This window comes from Vicugna pacos, unplaced genomic scaffold (genome assembly GCF_048564905.1).
Source record: "Vicugna pacos unplaced genomic scaffold, VicPac4 scaffold_20, whole genome shotgun sequence".
Classification (NCBI taxonomy): Eukaryota; Metazoa; Chordata; class Mammalia; order Artiodactyla; family Camelidae; genus Vicugna; species Vicugna pacos.
In genome coordinates, this window is record NW_027328741.1 from 6,133,918 (window position 1) to 6,153,801 (window position 19,884).

Here is a 19,884-nt window from a genome sequence, read left to right on the forward strand (position 1 = left end):
GGAGTGTATAGCCCAGTGGTAGAGCACAGGTTGAGCATGTATGAAGTCCTGGGCTCAGTCCCCATACTCTCCACTAAAAACATTTTACACACATAAATTATAAATTCAAATTGGAAACCAAAGAAATTACACTTCAATTGGTACTCCATGTTTGGCAGTCTTTTCTGAGGTCTTTGTGAAATAACATTGTGAGTGTTCTACTGTCAACAGCTGATGAAAATACTTTTAGACTTGTATGCGTTAGTAAAGCTAAGAGAGTGATGAAAGGAAACATCTGTTAATCACTTCCATAATTGATCATCTCAATATTAAATTACAAGATGCATAACTTGGTCTCCACGTATCCTGCAGTACAAAATAAACACCGAAATGCATAAAAATTTCAAAACAGTAAAATCGTGCCCCGATGTGGTCAAGCACCAAATGCAACACAGAGTGTCACTGCAACGGTCATGTTTTCTTTTTTTGATTATTCACACTGTCTTTCTACTCTGTCTCAGGAGGAGTATGAAACATTCCTGAGTCATAAAGCATGTAAAGAAAAATCCGCATCTCCCAGAAGATCAGTTTATCACATTACCATATTTCTTATTCATGAAGTTTGATCTAATTGCCTCAGCATAAAAGTGTATTACTTTTACGGATCATAATGATGCATGAATGTAATTACATTACTGATTTTCACATATTAGCAAAATAATGTCTGTTTTTAGCAGTGAAATAGTGTTTGATTTCTTTGAATTGCAACCTACAAATTACATGCATGTTAAAATTATTACATTCATTTCAATAGCTTATGATACTATGACAAGTGTAAATTATAAATATTTTTATATATACTGTTTTCCTCTTAAATACATGGTTCAATGCATTTAGGTGACTTTATAGTTCACATAGTTTACCATCAACATAATTCCTGTTTCCAAATAATTTCCTAGATTACTGTCTTTATTAAGCCTTTAAAATTTCCTGTCCTTCTGTCCAAATTCCAGGCATACGTTATCCAAAAGTCAAATAGCATATTGTCAGTCAACCAAACTGAAAGACATCAACCCTTCCAAAATAGCCTTTCAGATTATTACTTCCATCAGTTGCATTATGATGCCATTTCTCTGAAAAAACAAAAATGTTATAAACGATTATTCCCCTTAACATTTTTATTTGAATCATTTTTTGCTTACTTTTTTCTCCATTATAATTTTATATTATACTTAAAATATAAAGACTTATGATTGATAAAAATTCACTGTTAAATCTTTTATTTGTAAATATTAGAAAAGAAAGTTATTTTTGCTATCTCAACTTTTTTATAATTTTCTTTTAATTGTATCTGTGTTATTAACCATATAATAATCAATAATGCAAATTGATATAAAGTAACATGCATTTACAAAATCAAACAAGTTAGACGGAAGTATCATTTTAAGAATTACTTTTATTTATTGGCATTTATTTTGAAATATTTTCAAAATAGACGTGATCCTTATTTTGTCTACCTGTAGATTCAATACCCTTTAACATAGCATTTATATAATCATATCGTACTTCTTAAATTTTAAAAAATGTATCCTTTACTTAGTATTTATATATATATATTTAGGATAAATATATAGTTACCATTCCTTCTGATTCTTTGAATGTCTTGGTATTACTTTGGCTTAACTACAAACATAACAACATTAGTGGTAACACAATTATAGAATTATAATATTTTTTCTTAAAGCTTTATAGCTATTTCCATAATATTTGGTGGCTAGTCAGTCTTTAATAGAAGAAGACAAGGCTATTCTTTGTTTTCTCTATAGAAGTAATTTTATTTATTTTTTTTTCTGGTCCAATTTTAAATTTAACATTTTGAAATAGATATAGATATATATCTATTTTGCATTATAATTAAGCTTTAAACATGGTATATTCTTTTACTTATCTTGATATGCCTATTTCCCTGCCCTGGGAACAAATCTGGATATCCAACAGTTTGGCACATTTTCTTGGTTGTTCTCTGATTGCTTAGAGTCAGGTCATACCCATGCTTTAGCTACTGCACTGGATGACTGAATTTCTAATGCTATTTCCGTCTTTTGAGCTGCAGTTTCATTAAATTTATGTATTATTTATTGTAGAAGCAAATAAAAGCTTATATTTGTAGGTAAATGGCATAAGTTTTAGTGGAATGTGGAGGTCACAATACAAATGTTTAGTTGATATAGATCTTTACTCTAAATAATGATGTAATTTTTTGATGTTAAGTTGCCTTCCTGCTTTCCTTCCCTCTTCTTTTCTTTCTTTTTGATTGGGTTTTTTGGCTCTAAAATTTATTTTTTTGGCAAAATCTTATTTGAATTGATACAGAGATGAAGGATACACACACACACACATAAATGTCTATATAAGCTCTGCTAAATAATCATAAAATCTGTTTCTCGAATCAATTCAAAATATTTTAAGAATGCTGCTTTCCTTGAATTAAACTTAATTCTTCTCACTTATTTATTAAGCAGCATTCCTTTGTCATGCACTGACTACAGCCTTGTTCTTCCACTAAGTAATTGTGTTTTATAAATTTGCAAGCAACCAGAGTGATTTCAGAATTTGTTAAAGATTTACAAAAAATTGACATGATCTTAACCGCATGCTGCTATTGCCAATATGCCCGTTAGAGTGATGATTTTACTAAAAGCAATGTCTAACTCCTTCACATTCCTACAATAATGGCCTTATTATTATACTACAAAAGATGACATCTTCAAATAAAAATGTCTAACTCTATAACAATATTCCATGAATTCACTTATTACACAATATTAACAAACTACTTAAAGAATGAATCAAAACCATATAAGATATTATTTCACATGTATTGGAAAAAATAATACGATGAAGTAAATTAAATCTAATAGTGTTAAAATATTCAAAGCCTTTCTAATGATAAAAACTTTAAATATAAAATATTCTACTTCAAAAATGCTTTCAGAGATGTTATAAATGGTGAGAGGATTATATATCATATAAAGTTTTCTGTTTATGAATTTGATTATAGCAATGGAACAGTGTAATATTAAATTTAAAAAAATGCATATCAATTGAAGATATAAATTAACCTCAAATTTGGGTTGTAAATAATTTTATATTTAGCTTTCAGTTTTCTTTATGCGTTTTTATATAATTTCAGGAAAATAATTATCATATACAAATGTACAGATCTGAGTTTTTATCTAATATGTCTCAATCTCAAGAGTTCTAAAACCCCTCCATTTCCTTCTTTCCTTCCTTCCTCTTTCCTTCCTTGGTATAAAAGTTAATTGTTGGCAATATTTTATCAGAACTTATAATGTGAATGAAGGATGAAAGATATATACATACATACACACACACATATAGTGATGATCCAACTTGGAATAAATATTTCCATATTTCTATGAAAAAAATATGAATGAATTTAACTATAGTATGTAATTCCTTATCATTTTTCATAATATACAGTATATGTACTTACAACTTCATACAGTGAACTTAATTGTTGAATATCAACCTTCATGCATGGAAGAGTTTTTATGTTATTATAAAGTATACTTTAATAATTGTGATAAAGGAGAATTACATGGTGTTAAGGAATTATGTTAATGTAATGGGCTTTATGAATTCACAAATTAGCTGAGCAATGAGAGTGATTGGAATTAGATAGGCAAATCCCTTGAGGGGAGTAGGGGATTGATCTGTAAAAGATTATTTCTAAGAGTGAGAATAGCATGTGTATGACCCTGTAGCATGAGGGAACATAGTTAAGTACGAGGATTGTCAGAAGTATATCTATGGTAATGATCCTGAAGGTGAACAAGGAGTGATTTGAGGCTACTAACAAGGGTAAGGCCAAATATGTAACAGTCAACATATTATAGCAGGCTGTCCGGCGAGCCGGCCCTCCGCCCGCGCCGCGGGGTGAGCAAGCGCCCCGCAGGGGTCTCGGGCTCCCAGCCCACTGCCCGGCCTCCCTGCCACCTGCTATGCGTCATCCGGGGACGCCCCTCGCCGAGAGAGACCCTCAATCACAAGTCACCCGCCCTCCCCACCCTCCTCGCCGTGCCTTGCAACCCCGCCCCCGAACCGCCCTCCCGATCCCCGTGTAGTACCCCCCGTCCCTCGCCGGGAAGAACGGCAGTAACTCCAGCAGCCGTGGCGGCTCTTTGAGCCCAAGGGGCGAGCGAGGCAGCCATTGGCGGAGGCCGCTGCCTTCTGCTGTCAATCCCGCGGCCCGGCCCCGCCCCACCGGCCGAGCGTGGCAGGACGCAGGGCCGCGGGGACTGTCGGGACGGCTCCAAGATGGCCGCGCGCTTGGGGTCCCCACCGGCTGGTGGCCCCGAGCTTCGTTCACTGCCACCGCTGCTGACCGGAGCCGCTGGTCGGGCCGGCGACTCCGGGGGCTGTACACGCGGGGCGGGAGGCCGCCATGGCGACCCTGGAAAACCAGGCGAAAGCCTTCGAGTCCCACAAGTCTTTCCAGCAGCCGCTGCCGACGCCTCAGCCCCCTCAGCCGGCACCGCAACCGCCGCCGCTTCAGCCCCTTCAGCCGGCACCGCAGCCGCCGCCGCCTCGGCCCCCTCAGCCGTAACAGCCGCCTCAGCCGGCACCGCAGCCTCTACCGTCACCGCCGACCGCCCAGCCCCCTCAGCTGGCACCGCAGCCGCGGCCGCTTCAGCCGGTACCGCCGCCGATGCCGCCTCAGCCCCCTCAGCCGGCACCGCAGCCGCCACCGCTTCGGCCCCCTCAGCCGGAACAGCCGCCTCAGCCGGCACCGCAGCCTCTACCGCCACCGCCGCCCGCCCAGCTGTGGGTCAGGAGCCGCTGCACAGACGGTGAGTCCCTGCGGGCCCCTCCCCAGCCCTGCGCGGGTCTCCGTCCCTCCCTCGGCCTCCCACGAAGGCCCCGAAGCGGTCCGGGCCCCACGCCTCTGCTTTCCCGGCTGCGAAACTTGGGAAGGAAAGGGGCTGTGTTGTGATCCGAGGCCGCGCGTCCTGTTCGGCTTCCTCTGAGCCACTCCCCACCCCTCTCCTCCTCTGGGCCAGGTGTAACATTTTGTCTTCCCTTTTCAACTGACGGTTTAAAACAGTGTTTCAGATAACTGTCAAAACACTGTACATGCAAAATATTAGGTTAACTTAAGGGAAGGAGTAGGAGAGAAGGGGGAAAGGAGCGAAGTTCACTGGTCACTTCTGTGGGGGAGGGTTAAGTGGTCACAGTGGTGAACGCGTAACTGCTACATGGCCCCGTGCGCTTACCATCATAGTCGTTACTGTTACTAACCCCAGACAGTTCTGGTATTAAGGAGGCATGACCACAGAACATGTGCTCATTGAGCTTAATTTTACACAAACAGTAAGTTTTCCACGGAATCAAGACAGGCAGTAAACGCCAGCTGCAGAGGACAGCTTGTGCAGGGCTGGAAAAGAGCATGGCATGATCAGAACTTTAGTTTGACTGGCTTGAAATGTAGAGGGAAAGGGAAACTTCACACTGATGAATCAGAGAGGAGATAGCTGTTTTTTATTAAACTAAAATGGTTGAATGAGCCTTGTTGATTAATGATTTGCCTTAGCAATTTGAATTTGGATTCTGCAAGTATTTTATAAGTTCTGTAAGAAGCTTGTTTTAAAATTTCAGAACTCTTAAGGTATTAGAAGTTCAGTTTTATTTTATAAGAATTTTTAAAAAGTGTTTATTTAACTCAATTAGAACAGAGTTCCTTTAACATAGGAGACTTTATTATCTCATGTATTAATACCCTCTAGAGGTACACAATGAAAAATGTGATTTATAAACAGATACATACAGACACAAGGAAAACAGAGCATGTAGCTTCAGTAACAGTTTAAGAGAAAAGTCAGAAACAGAAATCTTCCCTGGTCAAAATACCAAAAAAAAGCACCTGGGGCTTATATCCCTTAATTGATTTGAGCTCTAAATGGACAAATACACATTTTTTTTAAAAAAAAAAATTGGTAAGAACAAGATTCTTTTTCATGTTGAGTAATAATTTTGGAGTTTAAATAAATACCAACAATAGAGCTATGAGGGAGAAAAAATACAAAATACTGATTTTTTTATTTGATTTCACCGTAAGGTGCATTCTTAAATACATAGGAGACAACTGTCATGATTTGCACAACTCGCTTGCAAATAGTTCAACAGTATTAACAATGATTGAATTTAGGTGGTGGGCATATGGGAATTTATCATCGTATTAAACAGTTTTCTGTACTTCTGAGACTTATAATAAAACATTGGAAGGAACCTGTTAGACATAATGCTCTATGTGAAGTAATTTGTTCCCTTTGTGAAATTCTACGAAGGTTAAAATGCATGTTCATAACTTCAAGAAAGTCACAAGCATTTATGATGTAATCAGAACTACCTGAGGATCTGTGAAACTTGGTGAGTTGGTGAATTTTTTAAAATGTCTTAAAACATTTTGTTTTTACAAAGATTACAGGAGTAAGAGAAGGTAAATCTTAATCAACTCTTAATATTTTTTTCCTGGTTGATGTGATATAATTAAATGTGGGGAAAAAAGGTAAATTCTAAAAGGAGACAGTACCTTGATGGTTTTCTATGGAGGAAACTCAAGCAGGAGGAAGTTTAATTTAAAAACATAAATTACTGCTCTTTATAATACATTCTAAGTTGTCATTCTTTTGAATGCCTTCCTTTCCAGACAGATGTGTTATTCTGGGAGATCATCAGGACTTCTGGGTATTTGGAGGTATTGACCTAACCAGTGGAACTGCTGATTTATAAGAAGTTGTCCAGAATTTTGGAAAACTGATTAGTAGAGGTAAATAATGTTTCCATGGCAAGTGATGACAGAAAGTGACTTCAGTGAATTTTCCTTTGTTTTTAGGCAGATGTACCTAACCATGTATGTTAACAATGATTACAAGCTGAAGACTGAGAAGAACTGCCATTTTTGCCAGCTGGGATGCAGAAAAATTTGGACTTCTGGGTTCCACAAATGGGCTGAGGTAACTAAGACAGTAAACATATCTTCTTGGTCAACATGTATCTCAGGGTAATCACAGATGTGTTCCATTACCTGATACTGTTTTAATTTGGATAAAAACAAGAAAATTTAAGAAATAGAGTTTGTTTTTGCTTTTACATCAGTTTGGCAAAACAGAACAACCTCTTAATTACTAAGCACAAACCAATTTTTTCATTATTTTTAAAATATTTTAGTTTCTATTTATATTGGTTTTGTGATAAGTAAGTAAAATCTGTAAGCTCAGAAAATAGTCAAACCTAGGAAGCTGCTTCTGACAAGTGAATTAGCCTATTGAAAATCTGATTTAGATCCTTGGCATTAATTTTCAAGTTTTTACAGTTTCCTTGGATTTCTTCTATCCAGGAAAACAACATGCTCTTTTTAGATGACTATACTCTGATTATAGTCTCTCCTTTATGGATTCAACACTAAATTGTAACCATAGGTATATTTTACCTTTTACAAAAGTGCCTAGTTGGGAAGTGTAATACAATGATTTTGTAAATTGAATTACTCTAAAATTTCAAGGATTTATTTTTAATTCAATTATGATTAATTTTCATTTGTCACTGGCTCTTAATGCTTTATTTTAAAGTGTCTCTCATAGACCCCCTTCTTTCATCTTCTTCCCTTAGTCTCTCTTTCCAGTAACTCTAAGTTCTTACATGTTCAAGGTAGGCTTGTGTATTTTTTTAAAGGCAGGCGCACCAAAAAGCACTTTCCTGTGACTATCCTCTGTTTTGTTCATCATTTATGAGTCCAAATTTTATAGAATTGATTTAAAGAATGTCATATCTTTCTTATTATTGTGAATGGTTTTTAAAATGCTTTCCTTCTGACTCATTTCTGCATACTTTAAAATAATAATATGAATCAAATAAGTATGGGAATAAAATCACAGTTACTTGTATCACATTTGATTCCATTTATATGGCAAAGTCTTATTATTATGTTGTTGTTATGAACATGCATTTCATAATACACTTATTTAGATGAATCAGAGCTTATTCATTAAGGTCATTTACTTTTAGAAATATGTAATTTCTTGTGAACACATGTATATAGAAATACATGTGTCTTTTTATAATTTAAGCAGCTTAAAATACAGATAAAATAAATCCAAGATACAAGATAATATGCCTTGCATTAATTTAAATTCATGTGAGTTAAAAGACAATTTGAATATTGTTTCCCATTTTCTACTAGCTTCTTGATCATATTCAGCAGCACATTTACCTTTACATATAATTAAGGAATCTTTTTTATTTCTACTGTAGCTCTGTCATAATGGAAACTCTGCCGCAGAATCAGCTGTCATCTATCCCATGTGGTCAAGTGCAGAGGTGAGAATTCTCATTTGTGGGATGACCACTCACAGCTTTAAATGTTTTTACTGTAACTGCTTTTATAAGGTATCAAGCTAGAGAGAGAGAGAGAAACAAAGAGAAGAAAAGAGTTCTCTCTGCATATTCCCATGTTGTGTGATGGCATTAGTCTTCTTCTGCTGTATTTTTCTAGAATGTGTGTGCGTGTGTGCATGTATGTGTGAGAAATGTCTTGTCTTTGTCCTAATAGCCATCTTCTCTCCCTCGAGTTTTTTTCTCTATCCTCCCCTCCTATATTTTTCTTTTTCATCAATATCTTCTCTTTCAAAAAATTCTTGATAAATCAAATTTCCAACTTCCTCACTTTTAATATGGTAAAGTTACTTGGATCCCCAACATCAAGGGATCTCATACTTTAATGTCTGTAAGGATTTCCAGAGACACCTTTTAAAAATACAGATTTCCAGGCCTTACTTTGAGCAGTCCTCTTCCAGTAGATCCAGGGTGAGGCTGAGCATCTCCGAGCCTTCCCCCTTCATATTATGGTGCAGGGGATCAGGGGCAGTTTTCCTCTGGGTCTCCCTGCTGTTGCTATGAACAGCGGGTACAGCATCACTAATATTTTTCTTTCTTCTTTTAATTGCATTAATATTATCAACCAGTTAATAGCATTTTCTTAAAATTATGGTCAAAAGCATAGGTGTTTGATTTATAATGGTATCTGCAAACCACTCTTTTACTGAATTAATTTGTTTTGCTTGTATTTCCAAAATTGTAAACGCTGTGAGTTAAGTGACTGCTTTGCTTCAACTACAGGAGAATGTGAAAACACTCCAGGAGAGAGAGGTTGCATATATCAATGCAGACTCATACACAGAAGGTAAATTTTATTTCAGATTGTCATTAAATAGTATACCAGTATTTAAGTCTATCAACTCCAACTCATAAACTAGGATTATCCTCTTTCTATGAGATGCCTCAATAATACCTCCATTTCTCCATTTTACCAGAGAGAACATTATTATGATTCAAATGAATCAATATGATTCATAACTAAGCTATTGATCCTAATTTCTTTAGTATATTTACCATTTGCCTATCTTGGATTACTACTTAAAACTTTAGTACTTTTGACATTCTTCCTGTGGAGCTATTTTTAAAAGTTGGGCTAAAATATTTCATACAGAAATAGTTCCTGTATGTATTGGAACAACTCTGAAATAAGCACCCACTACAAACTTCCTTTTGACCCTGACATGTGGCATGTGCATCTGTAGGCTTTCATCGTATTATGGTTATTTCTAGGTAAGTGTCACAGGACACATGTTAGTTACTGACATGCTCTAGTCTAAAGTCTTCATATTGAATTGAATGAATGAATAAAAACATGAACATTATGGCCTTACCACTTCCTTTGCCAAAGACCCCTAGGTACTGCTGCCGTAATAAGCAATGACCCTTTTACTGCAGGAGCTGCAGCCTTAGCAGCAGAGTCTGCCTCTGCAGTCTCCTATCCTGAGTGTGTGCTGCAGCCTCTCTGGCTCCTGAAGAGTTATTTCCACCTTGTGTTTTAGTTTTAGCCAGACTGTCTGCCTGTCTGTCTATTTATCTCCCTACCTATCTATCTATTCTAAAATTTTATTTATTTCTTTTTACTGAAGTACATTTGATTTGTAATATTAGTTTCAGGTGTACAGCAAAGTTACTCAGTTATATAAATATACATATAAATATACATATACATATACATATACATTGTTTTTAGATTCTTTTCCATTATAGGTTATTATAAGTTACTGAATATAATTCCCTGTACTATACAGTAGGTCCTTGTTGGTTATCTGTTTCATATATAATAGTGTATATCTGTTAATCCTGAACTCCTAACATATCTCTTCCCTTCCCCCTTTCCCCTTGGGTAACCATAGTTTCTTTTCTATGTCATGAGTCTATTTCTGGTTTGTAAATAAGTTCATTTGTATCATTTTTTTGTTTGTTTACATTCCACATATAAGTGATAGAATGTGATATTTGCCTTTCTCTGTCTGACATACTTCACTGAATATGATAATCTGTAAGGTCCACCCTATTTTTAATTCTCCAGGAATGATGCCTTGAATTTGAAATCTGTTATATATTGTTTATAATTAGAAAATAAAGTTAGAATTAAATACAGGTTTGTAGTCCATTTGGAGGTATTAAAATTCTCTCTTATTTATTTTGCAGGCAATTATACTCTCAGAGTTGACTGTACACCCCTTCTTTTCCAGTTGGTATATAAACTGACAGAAGAGGTATGTAAATAGATCTGTTGTAATGATTTCTGATGAGTAGATAAATCAATAACTTTTGTTTTCTAAATTACTAACATTTAAACTGGTGACAGACATAGCTGATTTGTATAAACAAGAAATCAGAACGAGCTTTAATACACTACTTATGTGACATAACTATGAGAACAGTAGTGCTAGTCTCTGTTCTAATAATAGTTCCTAATAATTGTATACATTTGTTAAAATGTGCAGGGTCTATTGTTTCATGGGGCAGAGTCTCTTTGATATAACAGAAAGAATACTGAGCTGGGTTGGGGAAGCCTTGGCTGTGAAGATTGCCTTGGCTATTCATTCATTCATTCATTTATTCATTCAGGAAGTATTTATTGTGTGGTTACTATGTATCAGGTCCTATGAAAGGAACTCTAGCAGCAAAAGTGATAAAAGGACAAGGTTACTGAATCCAAATACTTTGTAATCTAGAGAGGCCACAGACCTGTAAATGAGGACTCATACTTCACTTGAATATTGGATACTATATACAGTGGAGGACAGTTGCAGAAGAGAGAAGTTAAAATCCTAGGGTAGCTGGTGAGGTTGGAAAGCATTAGAAGGTGTTTAGAGAAGGATTAGTGGTTAGGCTGTAAAATGGAAGGATGTGAAAGTGGGGAGAATGTTTCTCCTCAGAGGACACAGGACCTAATAAAGATGTGGATGTGTGAAAGAACATTTCCTGACCTCTGGGTAATGCAATATAACCTCAATGTAAGGTGTTGGTGAAAAAGCTGGTAAGAAACGGGGCCTGACACATAGGCCTAAATGTTCATAAATCTGGTGATGGTGAAATTAAAGAATCTTTAACAAGGTTGTACATTATCATTTTTATTCATTAGAAAAATTACTCTGTATCAGTGCAGTGAATACGTTAAGCTGTAGTAAGTCTAAAAGCAAAATGGAAATAATTCCACATACTTGTTTAGCACACAGGAATTTATAAATACTAGTTATTGATGTAAAAACTACTCTGAAAATGCTACTGCACTCTGAATCTCTAAAAATTATGTGATCTACTCATTGAGTATATTTGTGCTTCATTTAAATAACCCCCCATTATAGAATTTAACTGTAGAAATGTTTCTTTCAATTAGGTATCACTTAGATGACAGTGGGAAGTAGATGTCACATCTCTGTGGTCCTGTTTCCCAATCGCCCTTCATCTTGTCCTGTCCTTTTCACTGTTAGTGTCTTTAACATCTCATCCTCCCAAGTGAGCATCCTCCCATGCCCATCACAACTCCCACCATACTGGGAAGCTTAGGTCCTTGATTCTTTTATTGAAATGTCCCATAAAAACATCTAAAAGCATGCTGTAAAGACAGCCCTTGTTGGGGAATCCTTCTCAGGAGATACATTTACACTCTGTCCTATAGAGGAGGCTCCTGCCTTTATAGGAGGGGTAGTAAGAATTTTAGGGCCAAGAAGGAGAAGCTTAGGTCTATCCCCTTTGTACATTTATTTAATAAGTATTAAATGTGTAAGTGGTTACAATAGTGACAGGATAAATCAAACACAGTTTCTGCTATTAGTGTGTTACCTGTGTAGCCAGGAGAGACTATGATCAAGAATTTTCAAATCCAAGATACAGATTAAAATCACCAAAGGGTATACAGATAAAAGTGTGGGAAGCAAAAAATAAGTATCTTAGTTTATTATTTTACATGTTGGAATTAAACAGCCTGCTTAATGGGAAATTGCAAACTTTTTTCCCATTTTAAAGCCTCTTTTATGTTAATTTGAATTGAATTTTCATGCCACTTTAGTTACAATATATTTGTCTTTCAGAGTTTTTGTTTTAGGTAGTTTTTTAACAGTTTAACTGGGAAATTAAAATGTATATTTAGAAGTTACATTATCAGGATGAACTACTTAATTGTCCAGAAGAGAAGAGTGAGATTTTATAATCTTGTTTGATTTGATTGTCAGTGGAAGAATCAGACATCATTCATCTGGAGTAATGCTATTGGTTGCTGAGGGCTCAATCCCGAACTGGATGATTTGATTTAGAAACATTTGGCCCATTGCCTTCACCACCAATTCGTCCATCTCTGAGTGAAGGTGGGAATCCTTCTATTTTCTACAAATGTTCTTTCTAAACACGTGAGCCTTGTTCCACCTTTGGAGCCTTGTGTAAGTCGGTTTACCGTTCTGCACCTGAATATTCTCATATATAAAATCAGTTTGAACAAGACAATCTTTATGAAACTGTGCTCCAGTGTGGTGCCTCAGCGTCTGGTGCAGGGTCAGGGTGGTGGACACTGAATAGGCAAAGCTCTAGCTTCCACACTTGACCCCACCTCTTCCTCAGCTGAGGAGTGTCTATTGTATTTCTTTTATATAGAAGAAGGTTCCACTGCTGTATCCTTCCCCCACCCTTAAAAAATTAAAAACCACTGGACTAGACCATCTCTAAGGTCCCCACTTAGCTCTAAACTTTTCACTACTATATATATTAAATGAGGTTTACAAGGAGCAGTTGTGGGTGATAATCACAAAAACTGTATTTGAAATCTGAAAGCTTGGTTTCTTCTTCTGATTCAGAACTTTTTAAAAAAATTTCTTACTTTTAGCAAGTCATTTAACTACTTCTTAGCTTCAATTTTCTGCTCTTTGAGGACACAGAATTAGATTCTTGAAATAGACAGTCTGTATTCTTCAGGTTTCTAGTGTGTTTTAGAAATATTTGTTAGGGGAACTAGAACAGACAGGGCTTCTACTTCAGCAGTGCAGTTATGTTTTTACCTTTTTATAATTAGAGATTGAGAAATCATTTCATTTGAAAATAAAATGATTCCATTTATTTTTTAGGAAAAGTTTAAAAACCACAGGATTAGATTATAAATTGCCCTTTATTTCTGAAATTTAATATATTTAGTTATACAGATTAAGTGGTACAATGAAGACTGCAGTACAGAATTTCTGTCTCTTATAATATAGTGTGTTAGTTTTCTTTGCTTCATGAAGGAGCTGTATGTAGCTCATTAATAACAACACAGTATATCTTTGATACAGTTCAACTTTTCTTCTTCTTTTTTCCTTTTTCTTCTTAGTCTTTCCAAATTAGGATAATTGTGGTCTCTGACTTTTTTCCAGTTAAATTTTTAAAATACATTTTTGTTTTTTACATTCTACAATCACTTTTGACTTTTGGAATTAATATAAGATAGAGACAGGTATGCAGACAAAACCAAACACTAAATGATAGTATTTTCTTCTAGGAAGTTAAATTTTGGTTATAATTATGCTGGGGGGGAAAAAAAAACAAACTTCCTAAGACAGTGGAAACTACTGATAACTTTTAAAAACTAAATCAGTTTATGTGAGTCATGCCTCCTTTCATAAGCATGTCAATATTAACAAGAAGTTTGTTGGCTGTGATTTATTCTGTGTTCCTATTTTACAGGTTTATTTAATGCTTTTGATGAAAATCATGACAGCCACATAGATTTTAAGGAGATATCCTGTGGGCTATCAGCTTGTTGCAGAGGACCTCCGGCTGAAAGACAGAAATGTAAGTGTGTTAAACATCACAAAATTTGGAAGCTATACAGAGAAAAAATTAGCATCCATTCATGTGAAAAATCATCTGATTAAGGCTTGAATTTTCATCCCTTTTGCAAATAGCAATCTCTTGCTAAGGTTTTACTGAGGTCAGTGTAAAAGTTCAATCATCTATTCTTTTTTACTGTGGAGTAATTTAAGATCTTTGTTATTAATAATGGTTGATTTTCCAGATAAATGTGCAATTCATGATAAATGAACTACATCAGTCATGATGTGTTTGAAAATGTTAAGCATATAGAAAATATTTTCTGGTAGTCTATATAGAAAATTTGTCTTGCTTAACTTGAATTGCAACTTATTTTCTATCACTGTGTATATTGATATTTTATTAGCAAAATTAAATTTATGATAAAACAATTTTATTAAATACTAAATTTATCTTTTAAGCCTAGCTAAAATATTATGGCATAATTTATAAGCATATTACATTCCTAAATCTTAACCATATTTGTTTAGAAAAATGCAGCAGTTTACATTTAATTGGAACCTAATTCTTACATATTCACTAGGGTCATTATCTCTGCATCTTTCTAAAATACAGCTTCACAAATACTGCATATTTTGGGTATGATACTTAATAGTTCAATATTCTTTAGTAATGTTGTACTGTGATGCACTCAGTTAACTTAATAGCATAATTATTACATGGGTGTGTGAAGTAGATAATTATTTAATCTTAAAAATTTAGATTTCTTTTATCTTCCCTGATAGTATACCATTACTCTAACCTGGCTTTGTGATACATTATTTGTTCACATTAAAGTTCTGGTATTAAAGAGGCTGAAGTCTTTGTTTCTCAATTGAGGTTAATTGTTGTCTTAAATTTTTTTTAAATTTATTTTTTTGCCAGTGGACTAGTGGAAGTTAACCAACTAGACTAACTAGCAATTTTGCTGATATTGTTGTTAATTAGCAAAGTGCTGATTCTTTGGGTTTTTAGCTTGTTCTATATAAACTTCATTGAAGATTTGAAATTGTTCTTAGGCAAAAATATTGGGTGCACATTAATTACATTGGAGAGGCAAAATCTTTATACAGTCATGTCTCATTATCTGCTGAGGATTGGTTCTGAGACCCCCTCAGATACCAAATCCATGGATGCTCATGTCCTTATGTAAAATGGCATAGTATTTGCATATAAACTATGCACATCCTCCTGTATACTTTAAATCATCTCTAGGTTACTTGTAATACCTAATACAATGTAATTATTTGTAAATACAATTTAAACGATATGTGAATAGTTGTCAGTGCATAGCAAATTCAAGTTTTGCTTTTGAGAACTTTCTGGGAAAATTTATATATATATATATATTTTGATCTATTGTTTATACCTGTGAATGCAGAACCAATGGATACAGGGGGCTGACTGTAGCAGCTTTTTGTTGATTCTTAATGTAGATGGAATATTTTCTGCATTGTAAGAATCAACTCTGAAGTGATCAGTTATAAATATTAGAAATTAATTTAAAAGCTTTAATTACCTTCTCAAAATCTGAGATATTGTATAGTAACTTGGCCCTTCTTTTTCAGTTTGCAAGAAATTTAACTTTAGATTTAGGTGAAGGATAGAGTTCTCTAAGCTGGCTAATTATATAAGGAGAGAGACTTGTGAAGTGTACAGGAATTCCTACAAGTTCAAAGGACTTTAATGACACAATCTCCTCCAAATATGAACTTAATCCAGAATGTAGTTGTTTGAGGAAATAAGTAATTTCATTAGGGCAGCTTGTAATAAAATGTATTATACTTCAGAATATAAAAGTAATTTTCCTCCATAAGAGTTTCTTTTCTTTAGTTTGCTTCAAGGTATTTGATGTTGACGGTGATGGAGTTCTCTGTAGGGTTGAACTGAGAGACACGTGGTTGCACAGAGGTCTGGAAGGACAACTGCACCGATGATACCCTGGTAAAGTCTGATTGTATACATCTTGCATGTAAACTTCCAACAGGAACATAGAGTGAAAAATTTTTTAAAAGAGGTTGAGAAAAAGATTTCTTACTACTTCTAAGTTCTATATTATGCTACTCAAAATATTCATAGCCAAAGATGCAAAATTGGGAAGAGAATTTGCCTTAGAAAATTTAGTAAACTGTATGTATTATGTAAAATTAAAAAATGAAACCACTGGAAAATTGTCATAAATTTTTAAGGCAAACAAGCAATCTATTTCTGGAATTAAAAAAAAAAAAAACTTGACCGAAAATATTTTATACTTCAGCTACTGTCTAATAAAAATGATACCTTCTCTTTCCTAACTACTGATTTGGGTTTCTGGTTTTAAAGGAATTACTTGTGGATCTATCCAACATTGTAGAAGACACATAGAATGCACATGACACCACAAAGGTGAGTCTAGCAGAGACTAATTTATTCTCTTCTAAAAATACATTATATTCTGAATTGGTATACATACCTTACATATACATACTTGAATCTCTTCTACATCATCCCTGCTAAATGCTTATTTGGACCTGTGGTTACAATAACTCCAAGTTGTCCCTAAGGAAAGCCCATTTGACCTTTAAAAAACTCCATTAAGTGTTATTTACATAAAAACATATTTTATAAACTAGGCACTTTGTAAAAATTAAGTAGAGACAGCCCTTGCCATCTGTAGTTTATAATCTTTACTTCTCCCAGTTTAATACATTATGGTAAGACAAAACTTATATTGAGCAAAAGAAGCCACAGAATAAAAGAACACATTGTACAAATTAATTTATATGAAGTTCTAGAAGAGAGACAGAACTAATTTTAATAAGTGTTACAATAGTGATTTTGGAGATGGGTGATTTAACTGGGAAGGACAATAGGATATCTGGGATGTTGGAAATTATTTTTTATCTCAATCTGTGTGGTGTATATAGTTTTTAAATTTTTTTTCAATAATATTGGTGATGGTCTGTCCTAAGTTCTTTAATAGCAGCCAGAATAAGTGTATAATAGTAGAAACAAGCATGTACTTTACAAAGAATAAATCCTTGAATTTTTTTAGTTTCACAACATTTATTAAAGATATTATAATAGGTTTGCCTTAATGTCTATGTATCCCTGTGAAACTGAAGATAATCCATATATGTGAGACACATATGAGTTAATTTGACCCTTTCTATTCAAATGTTGATGTGTACCAAGTTGCAGATGGTAGGATGTAGACCATAGTGGTCTTCCACAGGCTTAGAAAAATAAGTAACTTTTTTTTCAATCACAAATCCAGAAGAAATCATCATAGTCTTATTAACTGACACTCAATAGAAATAAATAATAGAAATGAATTTTTCAGCGCTTGATCTTTGTTTGGCAATTCAGATAACCGTCTTCATTTACTTTTCTGCCCAAATCTAAGGTAGCCATTTCTATTTGATATATATGAAAACAGAAAAACAGGAAAGTTTCTATTAGGAAATACCTTATGTAGAGATACAATTTCCATCGCCTTTCTTCTGGGTGTTTGATAAGTATGGAGGTTATCATTCTTGTCTATTTTTATATAACACCGAGTTTCTTCTTATGGCTGTACTTTTGAACATTAAAAAAAAAGATCATTTAGCTTCTCCATCTCCGTGTAACCATAATAATGAAATGGTAAAAATTTAGAATAGAATTTGGACCTTTCAACCAAACCTATTACCCATATTCACTGGTGACTAGATGGTGACAATATTACCCATTATTTTGTATCATTACATTGGTGTTAATATACTTCAATGGAAGTTGCATCATGAAAGCCAATAATTACCATCACAGTGCTTTAAAATGTTTTCTTGTAATAAATGGTAATATATATTGAATGAATACATGAATGTCATTAATAGTAAATATTATTAAATATCTTTAAATAATAAATCATTAGATAATAAAAATATAATTAAGTTATAAACACAAAGAACATTATTATTCATCTAGGATTGTTAAGGTGATTGTTCAAAACATGAAGTAAGAAGCATTTGGTTATATTTTTGCCTGCCAAGAAATATTGTCTACTGTATATAAATGTAATTTTTGGTACACTTTGACACCAAAAATAAAAGATACTGCTTTACTCAACTTGTGAAAGTAATGTTAAATTTTATTTTGAGGAAATGTTAATATAGATACTCATTTATTATATATATTTAATTCTTTTAAATCTCTTAAGAAGTCTAATAATATTGCCAGATGTTTTAAAGATCTTAGAAAATTGTTAGGGTCAAAGGGCATAATCCAAAGAGTTTGGAAAAATGCTTTCAAAGTTAGTAAATAGTCCTTTTTCTCTACCCAGAGCCTTTTGTGGGTTCTGTTAGTAAACTTCACCTTGAACCGGAAGATACTGTGAGTTATTTCCCAGGTCTTACTGGAGGAAGAAGATTTTTGGTGATAAATTGCCCATGTTATGACTGACTACTTCAGAGTTTGGTTACTTTTGAACTTACTCTTGCTGGCCTACTTTCAGATGAATACACAGCATCTACATTAAATCATTAGTTTTCTTTCAGACAAATGACCATTGCAAGTTTAATAAAACAAATTTAATTCAAATAATATAAGAAAATGAAGATTTAAGGTATTCTTAAATATTGCTTCTCTTTCAGAATGGCCATCTTAACTCTAGAAGAATATCAGATCTGGAGTGTGAAAAATGTTCTTGCCAATGAGTTTTTGAATCTACTTTTCCAGGTATGTTTAAGGTAAATGACAGAGACTGAGGGCAGTGGTACCAGTAGTTCTACATCTTTTCCATTGTGTAGTAGTTAGACAACTAGACTACAAACCGTATATTGTCAAGAGAACTGCATTAACCTGTACACCACCTGCAGATGGTAAGTTAGAACGTGCGTGCTTCTCAGAGTCACAATGTGCATGATAGGAAAGTAGAGTATAGCTGATAATGTTTATCTTAATAACTCATGATAGAGCAGATTGTAGACACATAGAAAAGAATTTAAAATGTAAAAGCCATTATAATTTGCTATTTTTCTTTACTTTTTTTTAAGACCCTCCCTAACAAGTAAGGCAGTGTGGACAGAGACATAGATCATAAGTTGGCAGCTGTAAATTTTTCACAATGTATACCATCTTTCCAGTTAGGAGGTTATTTTAGATGCAGAACTGTTTCTTAATTTTCTTTCTTTCTTTTTTTCTTTTTTGTAATTTAATTCTTTAGAAGGTCCAATAAAGATTGAAGGAGAAAGGAGGAAAGAAAAGCTGTCAGGGGTGAACATGAAATCATAAAACTTGCCAGATTTTAAGTATTTTCCCAGTTAAAGTAGTTCTCTTTGCTCCAATTTAAAGAAACAACTTATAGTTTCCCATTTTTCATAGTTCTTCAAAAATATATGTTGATTTAGTAGTATTTTACAGGGGGGAGGGGTGTGAGTAGGGACAGACTGGAAGTTCAAGATTTGTAAATACTGACAAGTATATAGAGAATAGATAAACAAGCTTATACTGTACAGCACAGGGAGATATATTCAAGATTTTGTAGTAGCTCATGGTGAAAAAATATGAAAATAATTATACGTATATTCATAAAGGACTGAAAAATTGTGCTGTACACCAGAAAATGACACATTGTAAATGGACTATAACTCAGTAAAAAAATAAAAGATAAAACTGTTAGAACACTATAAAAAAAGTAGTATTTTA

General features: G+C 34.4%; 1 protein-coding gene across 3 annotated transcripts in view; it reads left to right on the forward strand.

Annotated features, from left to right (window-relative positions):
* The first annotated feature begins 4,286 nt into the window (after nt 1-4,286).
* The window catches only part of LOC140694096 (uncharacterized), a 33,153-nt gene continuing 17,555 nt past the window's right edge, over nt 4,287-19,884 (forward strand). For all 3 annotated transcript variants that reach the window (XM_072957537.1, XM_072957539.1, XM_072957538.1), the window contains exons 1-10: nt 4,287-4,853; nt 6,896-7,016; nt 8,314-8,379; nt 9,178-9,241; nt 10,588-10,655; nt 12,618-12,749; nt 14,095-14,202; nt 16,054-16,164; nt 16,543-16,605; nt 18,831-18,915. In XM_072957537.1, the coding sequence (XP_072813638.1) occupies nt 4,321-4,853; nt 6,896-7,016; nt 8,314-8,379; nt 9,178-9,241; nt 10,588-10,655; nt 12,618-12,665 (900 nt within the window). In that variant the 5' untranslated portion in view covers nt 4,287-4,320 and the 3' untranslated portion in view covers nt 12,666-12,749; nt 14,095-14,202; nt 16,054-16,164; nt 16,543-16,605; nt 18,831-18,915. The remainder of the gene's footprint in view (nt 4,854-6,895; nt 7,017-8,313; nt 8,380-9,177; nt 9,242-10,587; nt 10,656-12,617; nt 12,750-14,094; nt 14,203-16,053; nt 16,165-16,542; nt 16,606-18,830; nt 18,916-19,884) is intronic.